The sequence below is a fragment of the Anomaloglossus baeobatrachus genome, chromosome 1, assembly GCF_048569485.1.
Source record: "Anomaloglossus baeobatrachus isolate aAnoBae1 chromosome 1, aAnoBae1.hap1, whole genome shotgun sequence".
NCBI lineage: Eukaryota > Metazoa > Chordata > Amphibia > Anura > Aromobatidae > Anomaloglossus > Anomaloglossus baeobatrachus.
Genome location: NC_134353.1, coordinates 595,733,198 through 595,749,893, shown reverse-complemented (window position 1 = coordinate 595,749,893; position 16,696 = coordinate 595,733,198). Strand labels below are relative to the sequence as shown.

Genomic DNA, 16,696 nt, shown 5'->3' with positions numbered 1-16,696 from the left:
TGGCGTCAAGAACTTTCCAAATCCTCTGTACATACTTCCACCCCTTCCCCGCTCCTCTTTGAATTTGAGTGTCCGCGCGGACCCCCCGGATCCGGAGACCCCTCGAGCCACCGCGGCTCCAGATCCGAGCAGCTCGGCCGCTGGCGTGGGGGCGGTACAAATGCACTTATAGGAAGATCAATCTTGTTCAAGCCTAGAGTCTGTTTCTCCTTTTTCTTGACAGTATCAAGCCATCATGTTGCTGGTTTTCCTCTTTGCCGTCTTCCTTCTATTCTTCCGACCATGATGTCCTTCTCCAGTGATTGCTCTCTTCGTATGATACGTCCAAAGTAAGCAAGTCGTAGCTTGTGGTCCTTGCTTCGAGTGACCAGTCTGGCTTTATTTGTTCCAAAAGTGATTAGTTTGTTCTTCTTGCCATTCATGGTACTGATAACATCCTTTTCCAGCATTACAGTTCAAAAGCGCCGATTTTTTTCTGCCTTGTTTCTTTATTATCCAGATTTTACATCCATATATTCCTACAGAAAAGACGGGACTATGCACGAGTCGTGTCTTTGTCACCAGTGAAAGTATTAAATACTACTTAATAAAAATTTTTGAAGTGTACTTTATTGGTAGGTCTAAACTGGGCAAATTTTAAGTAGCAGCTCAAAATAGCGGCCCTTATTTCCATTCCATGTTTGGCCCTCTCAACCTTTCCTGCCCCATTTGTGTTCCTGCTGATTTATATAAATTGATGTAATATGATACTAATAGGGTTTAAATTATGGAAATTATATACTGGTAAACTGCTTCTGTCCCTATTAATTATTGACTATGTAACACCTACCACACACTGTCATTTGTATCCCCCTTATTGCGTTATCCAAGCACATTGGGACATAGAATTTAGTTTTATGCGAGATTTGAGTATGATTTTTAACATTTAATCACTCAATATATTTTGAAGATATTATATTTATTAAACCTTAATCATCAATTTTTAAATACATAATATTATATTTTACTACATCACTTTATATATTTTTTTTACAATTTACATAGTTTTTTCAAATATTTTTTTTTTCTTTATTAATAAAGGATTGATCCATTGTTATCTACTGTCATCTATTTTTAAACAAATTTTTAAACAAATAATGGTTACTTGTGTTACTTTTTATTGACATACATATACTTATCGATGCTGTGGATGATTGGATTTTGAAGGGTCAACACCTGAAAGTTTTTATTCTATATATTTCATTCTGCGGCCACACCTTGAGAAAGAAGGACAGTGTTCCTTTGAAACGCATCGGTTTTGCCTGCCTCAGGACACCATAGCCTGCCATATTGGTGACACACATTGGCTCAGCTACCTTTACTGACACGCACGTACTATTCAGGAGGCGCCATCGGCCAGAGCCACCTGAACTTCTACAGTGTGCTTTGTCAACAGAGCACACGGGGGCACAACCCTGCATGAATTTCTTTTACCTTTATGAGAGCATCTCCAGACACATAGGATGGTCAGGAAGAATTTGCAAGTGTTCATTCAGTAACTGCACAGTATCCATCTATGTGCAGCAGCACTGTACAACTCCCAATTCACTAATTCTTAGTATGTGAATGCACCTGAAAAAGCTAACCAAAACAAGAAGTCAATTGACTGTTCCAGGGGCACACTCGATTAACTGCTATATTACAATACAGCGTGCGAGGAACTACAGCAAAGTGCAGGGATTTCAGATAAGTGTGGCATAGTTTAAACACAATTTCATAGTTTGACACAAGAACATAGTTTGAATTTATCCTTAAACGTTTCCCATTGTTTTGTTGTTTTTTTTCTTTGTTTTTCTACTTTACTGTTTATCCCCATTTAATAGGTGCTCCATGGACAATGCTACCAGGTGTGTATCTTGTCAGATGTATGCATGCCTTGAGCAGCCATTCGAGGGTGAATATGTCTGCACTCGATGCAAACATGTTGTGTATTTGGAAGCCAAGGTAACTGATCTAAATAAGCAGCTTGCAACACTCAGGGGCATTGCAAACCTGGATAGGAGTTTAGAGCTCGCTGAGCTTTCTCTGGCTGGGGCCAGTGATATGGAGGAGGGTGGAGGTGGGGAAGATCAGGACCCAGAGATAGGTAGCTGGGTAACAGTTAGAAGAAGACGTAGGGGGAAAAGTGTTAGGGAGCCTAGTCCTGACCTGGCACAACCTAGTAAATATGCCTGTTTGGCTGATATTAGGAATGCAGGGCCAGGACTAGGGTCACTACAGCAGGACGTTTCTCCTAGCAACCAGGAAAACGACTGCTGTAGGAAGGAGGGAAATAGGAGTGCAGCAAAGCCCAGACAGATGTTGGTGGTAGGAGACTCTATAATTAGGCGGACAGACAGGGTCATCTGTCACCGAGACCGTGAATGCCGAACAGCGTGTTGTCTGCCGGGTGCTCGGGTTCGGCATATTGCGGATCGGATAGTCAGATTGCTGGGTGGGGCTGGGGAAAACCCAGCGGTCATGGTGCACATTGGTACTAATGACAAAGTTAGAGGCAGGTGGAAGGTCCTTAAAAATGATTACAGGGAACTAGGAGAGAAGCTGAAGTCCAGGACCTCCAAGGTGGTGTTTTCAGAAATACTACCAGTGCCACGAGCGTCACTAGAAAGACAGCAGGAGCTTAGGGAGATAAATATGTGGCTTAGAAATTGGTGCAGGAAGGAAGGATTTGGGTTCATGGAGAACTGGGCTGACTTCTCAGTCAGCTACAGGCTCTACGGTAGGGACGGGCTGCACCTCAATGGGGTAGGTGCAGCTGTGCTGGGGGAGAAAATGGTCAGATGGATGGAAGAGCTTTTAAACTAGGATCTGGGGGGAGGGAGGGTAGTTGAGCAAAAAAGGGGATAGATAGAGCAGATACAGACAGTGAGACGGTAGGGGTAAATGAAGGATTAGGGGGAGATGGGACATGCAAGGAACGTAGGGAGGCTAGGAGTAATAAAGGTGTTAATAGGATTAAATGTCTATTGGCAAATGCAAGAAGTCTTGCAAACAAAATTAATGAATTGGAGACTCTTATGTCAACCATGGATTATGATGTGGTGGGCATTATGGAAACCTGGCTGGATGAAAGCCATGACTGGGTGACAAACATACAGGGTTATAGAACATTTAGGAGGGACAGGAAAGACAAAAAAGGTGGTGGGGTGTGTATAGTTATCAAATCTAACCTAAAACCTGTATTGAATGATGACATTGGGGGAAACTGCAACAATGTAGAGTCAGTATGCGTAAATGTACATGGGGAGGGGAATAATGGAAAAATGCTAATTGGAGTTTGCTATAAGCCTCCTAACATACCTGAACAAATAGAGGGTGAAATGCTGGAACCAATTGAAAAGGCAGCTAATAATATTAATCGGGTTCTTATTATGGGGGATTTCAACTATCCAGACATACAGTGGGACATAGAATCTTCTGGTTGTGCTAAAAGCTGTAAATTCTTATCTACTATTCAAGACAATGTCCTATCTCAGATGGTAGATGAACCGACGAGGGGAGATAATTTGCTAGATCTGGTCCTGTCAAATAGACCAGATACAATTTCAGATCTACAGGTCCGGGAGCACTTGGGCACCAGCGATCATAATATGGTAAGCTTCAAAGTAATATTCAATAGAACATTTCAAAAGGGAAATGCTAAAACCTGGAATTTTAGGAAAGCTGATTTCAACAAATTAAGGGAAGAGCTTAAATGTGTAGATTGGGACAACGTCATGGTAACTGGGGATACTGAACATAAATGGGGAAAGTTTAAGGATATACTGCTAGAGTCCTGTAAAAAACTTATACCCTCTGGTAATAAAATGTCCAGGAATAAAAAGAAACCACTATGGATAAATAAGACTGTACAAAGTATAATTAAACAAAAACAAAGGGAGTTTAAAATCTTAAAGACTGAGAATACAGAAATAGCATTTCAGAAGTATAAAGATATCAATAGGAAATGCAAAAAAGAAATCAAACAAGCAAAACTACCTACTGAAACAAAAATCGCTAATGACATTAAAATAAATCCGAAAATCTTTTATAAATACATTAATGCCAAAAGGAAAACAAAGGATAGTATTGGCCCCTTAAAATATAATAACAAGTTAGTTATAGAGGACAAACAAAAGACTGAGATATTAAATAGGCATTTCTCATCTGTGTTCACCAAGGAACGGACTGTACCAGGAATCATTCAACAAGTGACAAATCAAAGTTCACCACCCGATATAATTAATTTAACATAAAAAGAAGTACGCCTATGTCTACATAAATTAAACATTGACAAATTCCCAGGGCCAGATGGCATTCATCCATGAATATTGAGTGAATTGAGCTCCGTAATCGATAGACTGCTGTATCTCATCTTTTAGACTCGCTTGTAACAGGGTTGGTGCCTCAGGATTGGAGGATTGCTGATGTGGTACCGATATCTAACCCTAGAACGCGCAAGCAATTCAATCTACCATAGAAAACAAATGACCTAGCAGGCCTGCGAGGCCCCAGGTATGCGTTCTAGGGTTAAAAAAGGTAAGAGGGTAGATCCAGGCAACTACCATCCACTAAGCCTGACATCAGTAGTATGCAAAGTTTTTGAGGGCATTTTAAGGGATGACATGCAAAAATATATTGCAGAAAATAATATAATAACTGACAGACAGCATGGATTCATGAAAGATAAGTCGTGTCTAACCAACCTGTTGGGGTTCTATAAGGGGGTAAGTGCAAACCTGGATAGTGGTAATGCAGCTGATGTGATTTATTTGGACTTTGCAAAGGCATTTGATACTATACCACATAATAGCCTTATACTAAAGTTCCAGAAGCAAGACTAGGGGAAACTATATGTAACTGGGTAAGGAATTGGCTAAAAGATAGCAAACAAAAAGTAGCCATAAATGGTACATTCTCTAAATGGGCTATAGTCAGCAATGGGGTGCCGCAGGGATCTGTGCTAGGACCGATTCTTTTTAATCTCTTTATTAATGACCTTGTGGATGGGATTGATAGTAAAGTGTCAGTCTTTGCTGATGACACCAAACTATGTAGGATATTAAAAACTGACCTTGATAGTACAATATTACAAAACGATCTGGATTTGATGTCAGAATGGGCAGATACCTGGCAAATGAGATTTAATGATGATAAATGTAAAGTAATGCACCTAGGACGGAGTAATCCTATAACTGCGTATACATTAAATGGAAGTAAACTCGGGACTACAGAACAGGAGAACTTGGGTTTTCTCATTACAAATAAGCTGAGCTGCAGCACTCAATGTCACGCAGCAGCTGCTAACACAAACAAGATTTTAGGATTGTATAAAAAGAGAGATTAGATCCCGTGATCCCAACGTATTGTTACCCCTCTATAAATCACTTGTAAGGCCACATCTAGAATATGGGATCCAGTTTTGGGCTCTACATTTTAAAAAGGACATACAGAAGTTAGAATCAGTTCAAAGGCGGCTAACTAGACTACTACAAGGAATGGAAGGCCTCACATATGATGAGAGTTTGAAAAAGTTAGATATGTTTAGCTTAGAAAAAAGACGTCTCAGAGGAGATCTCATTTATATGTATAAATACATGTGTGGTCAATATAAAGGACTGGCACATGACTTATTTCTTGCAAAGACAATACTAAGGACCAGGGGGCACTCACTGCGAGTGGAAGAAAAGCGATTCCGACAGCTAAATAGGAAAGGGTTCGTTACAGTAAGAGCAGTCAGACTGTGGAATGCCCTACCACAAGAGGTAGTAATGACAGATACTATAACAGCTTTTAAAAAAGGGCTGGATGATTTCCTCAGTACACAAAACATTGTTGGTTATAAATGACTTAGTGACCAAATGTAGAACTGGTGGAGGAAGGTTGAACTAGATGGACCTAGGTCTTTTTTCAACCTAAGTAACTATGTAACTATGTAACATCTAGCTTGAATAGGACTATTTTTTACTTTTTATTTTTACTTACTTATTACTTATTTATTTATTATTACTTATTTACTTTAATTTTTTATTTTTATTATTTTTATTATTTAAGTTTTACTTTTAATAACCTTCTGAGCACTATTTGGGTTTAAGTCAAGTAATATTATTGAATTGGAACTATTTACGAACGTATCATTTTTTTATCCCGGTGTGGACATTCCCTTTATTGTGGCACCAGTATTGATATTGCTGTTAGACTTTCCTTATACCGTTTCACTTTTTTTTGGTGTGAGATAATAAGAAATGCAACACTAAAGCTGCAAAATAAAAAGAGGATTTCTGATGTTAAATATAGCACCAAATCAAGTTTTATTTATGATTCAAGTTTACTTGACAAAGCAGATGTGTCTTTTTGATGTAGATGGGATTGGGCAAAGACTGTGAAGATGTAATCCACTTGTGACCAGAAAAGACTCTGGTGAACTAATGACTCTTGTTTTCCCTTCATGAAAGCATTCCTGAGCTGCAAAGCCAACGAGTTACTGCATACTCAACACAGAAAATACAGAATAGCAGAGCGTTCCCTTAAAGAGGAGTATAAGACTAGAATAGCAAGTGTGAGCACTCGGTGCAACAATGGACATTACTGCAGTCAGTAATTTCTTCAGTGCGTGATGGGTCCTTTAATTGCATCTGATGGCGTTTGCATATTGCCGGTGGGTACATCCCGAGTCCCAGCATAGTGAAGAACAGATCACAGCTTGCTATGACATGTGGAAGAATCTTGTAAAGGGAGCCCTATATTATATAAAGAAACGTACAGATTATATGTATGTGTGGGGAATCCTCTCCAGGTAACAGCTCACATCACTAGTGGAAGGATAGAAGATGGACTGTTCTCTTACGAATGTTCTAAAACATGGATTTTGATATGGATTCTACACCAAAATCCACATCAAAACCACTCAAAATACTTAAGCATCACATTGATTTTAATGGGATATTTGCATGTAGTGGACAAGGCATATTTTTTTCTTCTATGAAGAAAACAGACCTCGTGTTAATTTGTTTTCTGCATGGTAAATGCCCCACGTACGGCCACTGAATCACCTATACAGAAAATCTGTGTCAGATCCACGGTATACAACTCCTTGGCTGTGATTCATCAAGGCTGGCAATCTTCCCCGTTTTTGAGCAGCCTCATCATATGGCCAATAAAATTTACGACTTTTCAAAGCTTTTTACACCAGAATTCGGCCATAAAAGATTTGATGAATTGGGGCCTCTGTGTGAACATACCCTTATTTAAAAAAAAAAACCCAACAGAATCTTTATAAAACTCAAAAATAAAATCATGGGATGCATTAAAAGATACAGAGATGCTCATAATAAAAACATAGTTTTGCCCCTATACAAGTCTCTAATTTGACCCCACTTAGAATACAGTGTACAGCTTTGGTCTCCGGTGTATAAGAAGGACATAGCTGAACTAGAGCGGGTGCAGAGACATTCAACCAAGCTTATTAAAGGAACGGGTGGACTGGAACACCAATAGTTTATCAAACTTGGGGTTATTCACTTTTTGGAATAACAAAGGCTTAGGGGCAATCTTATTACAATGTACAAATATATGAGGGGACAGCTCAGAGCTCTCTCTAATGATCTTTTGTAACCTGGGCCTGCAACATGGATAAGGGGGCATCCACTACGTCCAGAGGAAAGAGAGTTAAATCATAATCACAGACGCAGATTCTTTACTGTAAGAGCAGTGAGACTATGGAACTCTGCCACATAATATTGTAATGGTTGATTCAGTACTAAAATTCAAGGAGGTCTGGATGGCTTTCTTGAAAAATATAATATTACAGGTTATGTGCACTATATTCTATTATAGAATATTCATCCAAGGAACTAGTCTGATTGCCATACGTGGAGTCGGGAAGGAATTTTTCCACTAATATGGGGCAATTAGTATCTGCCTTATGGGGTTTTTGCCTTCTTCAGCATCAGCATTTTAGACTATAGGTTAACCTCGATGGATTTACATAAACTTTCACCCTAAAAATCTATGAAAATGAAATTTAAGTACAGTCAGTTATGGCATTCAAATGTGCAAATGTGTCTCATCAGGTTTGTTTTTTTCACTGAAGCAGGTAGACAATCTAAACTTTTTTATCCATTGACTTTCCTAACTATATAGGATCTGATTTTTTTGCGCACCAATGAATAGGTGAGTCTCATTCGAAATATGGAAACTAGTGTATGGTGCAATTTTTTTTTTCACACGGATTTTCAGTCAGTGGAAAAATGCAGTCATCTGAACAGCCCTATTGAATAAAACTGGTCCCCGTTTTTTTCACAGACAGCACTGGGACCAAACATTCAGTAGAGTGAACATAGCCTTTTGTTAATGCCCTGTCTGAGAAAAAAAGGACAGCACTAGGAGGTGTCACACTTAGTGGCATAACTTGAAGCTCATGGGCCCCAATGCAAAAGCTCCAGTGGGGCCCCCAATTATTGCAAATGAAAGTGAATTTTTGGGCCCCTTAGGCTCCAGTGCCCAGGTGTGATTGCAACCCTTGCACTTATCGTAGTTACGCCCCTAGACACTCAGATATCTGAAACAGTTGTGCAGTGGAATATTCCACATTTCTACTCCACATGTTATTTACCCCTCCTTTTGCAAGCTCCATCTTAAACCTTACTCTACTGAGAGGAGCGGCGAGCTAATTATTTTTAAGCAGATAACTTCTTGTATCTGTCCACCTTTGCTGCATACCAATCATTCGCAGAACTGAGCCGAATAAAGCACATTTATTAATACCAGAAAGTCTTTTACCTACAACCATGTTTAGAAGTTTATTATTTATTTTGCTTGTTTTCAGCAGGATTGTTAGCATCAAAGGTCCAGATCTCTGGCTTTATTTTTTTTATATTACAAGCAAAAGCACTCAGGTGGAAAGTCTGAGTTTTGATGGGTGCATCATTAGTTTTGAAAGGAGTACACGGGGGACAATTTAAATATTTGTGAGACACTCATGGGACATTCTAAGTTTTGAGGGGCATTTTTAGTTTTGAGAAGAGCATTTAGCGGAACTTAGTTATTATGGGAAACACATTAAGGCTATGTGCGCACGTTGCGTACAAGCCCTGCAGAAATTTCTGCAGCGATCTGAAGAGCACATGTGCGCTTTAGATCGCTGCAGAAATGTCCGTAGTGAGCGCCGATTCCATGCGCTCTGCCTGCAGCTCCTGCCATAGACAGAGCAGGAGCTGCCGGCAAAGCGCAGGAAAGAAGTGACATGTCACTTCTTTTTGCGCAGCGCTTCGGCAGTAGCCGAAGCGCTGCGCTCTTAGACGCCACGTGCGCACAGCCCCTGCACAATCTCCATAGACTGTGCAGGGGCCGCAGGACGCATGCAGTTACGCTGCGCTACAAAGCGCAGCGTAACTGCATGTTTTTACGCAACGTGCGCACATAGCCTAAGGCTATGTGCGCACGTTGCGTCCAGTACCTTGCAGAAATGAACGCATTCTCTGGCAGAATTAGTCATTGTTAAATTTGGTTATGACCACATAAACGCAGGAAATACGCATGCGTTTTTATGGCGTTTTGGCCGCGTTTTACATGAATTTTCATTGATTAAATTGAGATGCGTTTTCAATACAAATACACAACTATATAAAGTTTGAACATTCAAACAGTAGGAAAAAAATGAAAAAATAAAAATAAAAAATAGAAACCTTTAAATCATACCATATAATGATAATTTACTGAAAATGATTATTGAGATTCAATAATTATGTTCAAAATAAAGTAAAAGTCTTGTTTGACTCATTTTTTAAAGTCGGAATGGATGTGAGGGCAAATGGAAACCTCTTGACCTCAGTATAATGCCAAAAATGCATGCTTTGACAAAAAAAAGCATGCGTTTAGCATCAAAAAAGCATGAAAAACGCTAAAAATTTCTTTTAGGATGCGTTTTGATAATTCTCATTGACTTCAATGTTACCAAAACGCTGCCAAAACGTTCAAAACAATTGACATGTTGCTTCTTCAAATGCAAACATTTTGACAAACTTTTGTCACAAAAAACGCAGCATTTTTGGATGCATAGTGCGCACACAATATGCCTATTTCCCATAGACTTTGCTTGGAAAATCAAAACGCATGCATTTTTGCATTAAAACGCTGCAGTTCAAAACGCTGCGGAAACGCATGAAAAAACGCAAAGTGCGCACATAGCCTAAGGGGCCATTAAAGAGCGCTCTGAGGATGCATTATTAGTTTTGAAGTGGGTACTCAAAGAGCATTATTAGTTTTGAAGGGATCACTCAGTGTGTGCAGAAATCTGGTACAGACATTTTGGCTCCAAATTTGCATCGCCTGGCAGAAAAATGCTTCAAAACAGCTTCAAAACAGTTTTTGTGCCTTTTTTTGCCAAGAGATGCAGATTTGGTGCTGACAAGTATACACCATATTCCTGCACCAATTCTGCATCTTCTGGCAAAAAAATTGCATCAGTATAGCATCAAAACCGCATCATGTACTGATGCGGTTTTTATGCAAGAAGATGCAGATTAGGTGCAGGAATATGGTGCATAAATTTCAGCACCAAATGTGCATCTCTTGGCAACAAAAATACAGTTTTCGGCTGGGAGATGCAGGTCTGTGAACTCAGGGATCTTGCCTGAGGTGAGATTACTGAGTTTAATGAGGTCACCTAAGGTAAGTTTACCTGTGGTCAAAGCTGGGATAAACCTCGAGCTGTGACTACAAATAAATGTGACGTCACCGCATATCGTTGCGGGTCAGTCTCTGTGTAACGCCTGCCTGGATCAACAGACTCAGATGGGATGTAATGGACAGGCTAGAGGGAAGCCACTCACCAAGCAGGACCCCCAGAACCCTGAAACCCTTTAACCCCTATACAGGAATTTGGAATTACACAGGGCCCTGGAGATCACTACCTGTGGAAGGCTGCAGTCCGATGAAAGTAGTCGTCAGGCAGGGTCAAACCAGGAATAGCAGAACAGGGACAGAATTGGCAGGCAGGGACATAATCAGAAAACGTAGCAGAGGTCAAATCCGGTTCGGGCAGCGAGGTACAAAAATAGCAGGCAGAAGGGTAGTCAGAAAACACGCAAAAGTCAGCACACAGGAATCACAAAACAGAATAGGGCGGACCAGGAGCCAGAATATCAGAACTATCTCTGGCAGAGGTCAGCAGACAGGAGGGGAACTAAGAAGGGTGTGGTGTCTTCCCATTGGCTGTAGCTGAACGCTGGCAACTTCAGCCTGAAGACACACGCCACCCACACTCAGCCAGTGGTACTGCAGATCCCAAGATAACCCAGCCCAGTGGTTGATCGGAGCCTGTGCCCACCGGTGCCGCTAGCATCAACTCCTCTCCTATCACCAGCACCATCCACAGCATGAACACGGCGTCGCCTGGTGATCGGAGCAGAAGTCACTGGAGCGGACTCCGGTGGTGACGTAACACTCTGTCTGAAGCCACAGTGTGCAGACGTGGGACCTCATGTGGATTACGTCACACCTGGGTGTTGTGGTTCAATAACGGGGTAAAAGATGGTGGGTTGTTTTGTATTTAGTTTCAAAGCATTTTTTGGGTGTTTGTGTTAATTTCTTTTCACTTACAGACTAGTAATGGGGGGGGGTTCCTCACAGACCCTCCCCATTACTAACCTAGGGCTTAGTGGCAGCTGTGAGCTGACATTAACCCCTTATTACCCTGTTTGCCACCGCACCAGGGCAATCGGGATGAGCCAGGTGAAGTGCCGGGATTGTCACATTTAATGGTTGTGACAATTCTGGGCAGCTGCAGGCTGCTATTTCTAGGCTGGGGAGGCCCAATGACCATGGGCCTCCCCAGCCTGAGAATACTAGCCCCCAGTTTTATCATAGCTGGGTATTAAAATTTAAGGGGAACGTACGCCTTTTTTAAATGACTTATTTAAATAATTAAAAAAAAGCCACATGGGGTTTCTTTGATTTTGATACACAGCCAAGAAAAGCACATGGCTGGCAACTGCAACACGTAGCCATATGCTTTATATGTGCTGAGTATCATAATATGTGGAGACCCTATGCTATTTTATTTATTTTACACCATGATAGGGACACAGACAGGTGTGTTATTTAAAGCAGTCAGACACGCCGTCACAAAGGGTGAGGACGTGGTCTGACTGGAACCAATCCCAGATGCCGGGACTGGTGGTGGGTGGGAGAAGCAGTGAATATGCATGAGGTTAATAAGTGGCACCATCTGCGCAGAGAATGGTAAGTATGACGAGCTTGCTCTAATCCACCTATCCTTTGTACCACCGTTTTAAAGAGCATGATTTGGGTCCCCACAGACTTATATGGGAACCAGCGTCCAGACAGATATCTGAGATTAATTACGGGCCCAAATCGGGTTTTTTTTTTTTAAACCTGGTTGGACTTGCCGATCTCAGGTATCGGCAGATCCGTCATTATGTAGTGGTAGGTGTATAGTTCCATTGTTGGTAACATTGTTTTTTGTGCAGTCTGTTTTAGTCTGAGTGGTGGTGATATTTGAGCTTGTGTAGTGACAATTTTGGTCACTTTGATCATTGTATAGTGAGTTTTGTTATAGTGTTTATTTTGTACTGGTATAGCAGAAACAATGTTGTATGGTAAAATGAAATTAATTCCAATAAATGCATAGTTAATCAGTTTGTCCAGTGCTTTATACTGATGACCTACTCTTGGGATAAGTTATTAATATCAGATTGGTGTCTGTGTGACACCCGCAACCCCCACTGATCAGCTGTTCTCAGGGCCAGAAGTGATCAGTTGGAAAGCAAAGCTACACAGCACTGCAAACTGTATAGTGGCCACAGCAGGGTACTGGAGATCTATGGCTATTCATTTGAATAGGGGTGAATGTGCAGTACTCAGCCATGGCTACTATACAATTGGCAGAGCTGTGTATTTCTGCTCTGCAAGTGAACACTTCCAGCAGCTGCCATCACTGATAACAGATGATTGGCAGAAGTGTCAGCTATTAATGACCTATCATAAGGCGAGGTCATCAATTTAAAGTACTGGACAACCTCTTTAAGTGGCAAATGAAGGAGTAGGGGGAGACATTTATCTTGGGGCTTGTGACCCTTATCTTTTGAAACCTAGGAAACGCTATTGCTTGTATTAGTAGAATTCTGTTAATCTTCCATATGCTATAAAATTAGAAATATATGGATATTTCTTGTTGACTGTTTCCATAAACAAGCACCAGAACTATGAATGAAGCTCTAGTCTATAATACTGACTGTTAAGGCCGCTTTACATGCAGCACACGCCCCCGTCACGCATGCGTCACGGGCAAATCGCTGCCCGTGGCGAACAATATCGCTAGTACGCGTCACACGCACATACCTTCCTAACGACGTCGCTGTGGGCGTTGTACAAACTCTTTTTAAGGGGGAGGTTCGTGCGGCGTCACAGCGACTTCACACAGTGGGCCACAAATAGAAGCGGAGGGGCGGAGAGCAGCCACAATAACGTCACTCCAACCTCGTTGCCGGAGGACGCAGGAACGCTGTTGTTCGATGTTCCCGGGGTGTCACACGTAGCGATGTGTGCTGCCTCAGGAACGACGAACAACCTGTGTCCAAAATGAGCAACGATATTTGGGAAAGGAACAACGTCTCAACAATCAACGATTTTTGCCGTTTTTCGGATTGTTAGCGGTCGCTCATAGGTGTCACACGCAACGACGTCGCTAACAACGCCGGATGTGCATCACAAATTCCGTGACCCCAACGATATCTCGTTAGCGATGTCGTTGTGTGTAAAGCGGCCTTTACTCTTGACAAGGTAAGTAATACAATATAGAACTAGATTAATGCAAGACTCTGCTTAAAGCATACTTTTCACTATGATATTAGGTGCCTACCTGTTAGCCAGTAGCTGGGATCTGGTGCCGGAAGGAGACGTTAGATAGATAGCCAGGTCTCCTCTGCGTGGGTGTGTGATTGTGATTCGTACGACCACGTGTTCCAGATAAATGACATGGTGGTTTACGTTGTCAGCACATCCTGTTGCTTTATATACGGAGCGTACAACATTATCTGGACGAATTGTCCTATGTAAGATGAGGAATTAAAGCAGAACATGAATTTATCACTCAAGTAGTTGTCAATCATCATGTCTATTTAGTGCAGCAGCATGTTGCATCTTGATTTTAACTTTAAACGGGATTTTTTAGGTTAGAAAGAAAGAGCACATTATTAGAATTTACCATCAATATATGATTGGTGGAGGTAAAATGACCACAGTGCTATATGCCCTGTACTGTTCTCCCAGCTACCCATAGATGACCTACAGTAGCTCCCATTTACTTGAATAGTGCCATTCTGCTCTTTCCGCCACAGGTGACTGGAGCGCTGCAGTGCTTGAAACAGTAATGGGTCGCAGGGATACATCAGTGCTTAAACCCCTTTATTCTTAACATCAGTGGAGGTCCAGCATTTGGATGCCCACAATTATACAGTTATATTATATCCTAGCACAGTTGTCAGCTGTTTTATTTAAACTAAATATATGATGCATGTGTAACACCCCACGGGGTCTTGGGAACACTCGTCACCGGACGGGTGGAGGGCCAGGGGGTTGTCACGGGTGGCCCTGCCCAGTTTCGTGACCCCGTGGCGTACACCAAAAGGGGATGAAGGATGGGAAAGATGAAGGGATGAGAATGTTGGCACTTGTAGTTGTCTCGGGATGCCACCTGCGGTATGCTGCCAGGGATTAGCCGCCGCTGCGGTCGCTGTCCTCTGGGGCGGATGGTGTTGCATCTAGGATAGTTCAGCTTCCCAGAGGTGAAGCTAGGCCCCAGGGAGGATGATGGTTGTGGTAGTGGTCGTTGGCACCGGAGCGCTGGGCACCGGCGCCGGCAATGATGGGCTGTCTCAGTAGTTGCAGTTCAAGGTTTTTACTCACTGTCTAGTTGTCACCCTTAAAGTGCCGGTCTCTGCCGTGATGGGCTCCAGCGGATCACGGATAATTCGGAGGTCACCACCGGTGTTCCCATTGTGTGTCCTTTCTGGTCGGGGTCCCTTCAATCCCGTGGATGGAATGTGGAACGGGCTGCAGGTGTTTCCTGTACTCTCCGCAGACTCTAGAATCCCTGGTAGCTGTAGAGAGCCCGGGCTGAGCTGCCTGCTCCAAGCCACAGGTCTTGTAGTGCTACCAGAAGTATAAAGTGATGCCTGGATCGAGGTCCTGACTGTCCTCCTCACCCCAAGCTGTGCCCGGCGTAACTGACAAAAGTGTGAAGATGCTCCTTCCTTTTCCCCAAGTGGTGCCCGCCACCCAGGTGGTTGTCCTAGTGACCGGGAAAGTCCCATGCCTTGTGATGGCCAGCCCCCTATCTACCCTAGGCCAACCCCTGGTGGGAAAGCACCTGACTGTATGTGGTTTGTGAATGTGAGAAACACCAGCAATTAACCTCTTCCTTACCCAATATGAGTACTGCACCTTAAGTGAGATGCAGTACCCTGTGGCGAATGAAGCCTCAGAGGCACCACACATGTCTCGGGGAAGAAAAACCTCTGTTCAGTGAGGAATTGTACATTAAGAGTTACTGGGTTAATCACATATGATGCATCATGGCACATATTATAGAGAATAATTAAAATAGTCATAAAGAGAGTGAAAGCAGTGGAGAATTAATGGGACATGCACAGCGTATATGACTTTTATCATCAACTTAAAACATAACCAGTCAGAGAGTGATACAAAAGTGTAAGATTTACACCAACAGATAATGTATGTGCTATAGCAAAGGAAATATAAAAAGATATAACATTTTGTTCATTCTAGTTGACGAAACCACTGCCTATCATTACTGACCATTCACTGATCAGCATGCGCATTCACTGCCATCATCCACTGAGCATTGGAGAGGACATGTCCATTTACTGCCATCAAACTCATCTAATTTACAGCACTTGCTGGAAAGGATGATGATAGCCTTGTGAAACAGTTTATATCTATCAACTACATATCTCTGTCACACATCTGACATGTTGATTGTACTATAAATGGTGACAAGAGCTATAAACACTGTCACATTGGCTGTAATTGAATTATACATCTGTTGGTTGGGAAACTAAATGGCTTTAAGAATATGTTGGAGATGAAAGTTGTCATGTTCACTTTTTAGCAAAGGAATACATAAAATATATGACATATTACTTGATTTGTCGGTCCGTGTTTTCAACGCAAATATGCTGTGCAGGGACTGTTGTCCATTTCTCTGCTTCAATCACCATGGCTTCAGCATCCATTAAGCCAAATCCATATAGGTGGCTCACTGTTAATTAAAAGAAGAATTGAGTATTAATTTGGAAGCAGTATAGTGTTCCCCCAGATACTATAATGCATTAATACATTTATATTTTGTAAGTGTTAAAGAAGCACTCCCATAAAGGTTTTTATCCTCTTAATATATTGCAACTATGATATTATATGGCACTATTTGCTTACAATTGTTCATTTTGCCTTTCAATCCAGTAAATTCTTCTCTTTTCTCTACTCTATGTAGAAATAGGAACGCTCTTGTCCCTGCATGAATTATTCCCCTCTTCAACTCCTGACCCAGCTGCTCCCTTCTCACCCTGCCAGAGGGAAAATAAACTTCCTGCTTATACATAAAATTTGGAACGGTTCAGTTAATCAGTTTTTAATC

General features: G+C 41.8%; 1 protein-coding gene across 2 annotated transcripts in view; it reads right to left on the bottom strand.

Moving 5' to 3' along the window:
* The window catches only part of PCSK5 (proprotein convertase subtilisin/kexin type 5), an 883,213-nt gene that overhangs the window by 430,060 nt on the left and 436,457 nt on the right, over positions 1-16,696 (bottom strand). For both annotated transcript variants that reach the window (XM_075318085.1, XM_075318076.1), the window contains exons 11-12: positions 16,204-16,321; positions 13,901-14,089 (exon numbers count right to left, since the gene is read on the bottom strand). In XM_075318085.1, the coding sequence (XP_075174200.1) occupies positions 13,901-14,089; positions 16,204-16,321 (307 nt within the window). The remainder of the gene's footprint in view (positions 1-13,900; positions 14,090-16,203; positions 16,322-16,696) is intronic.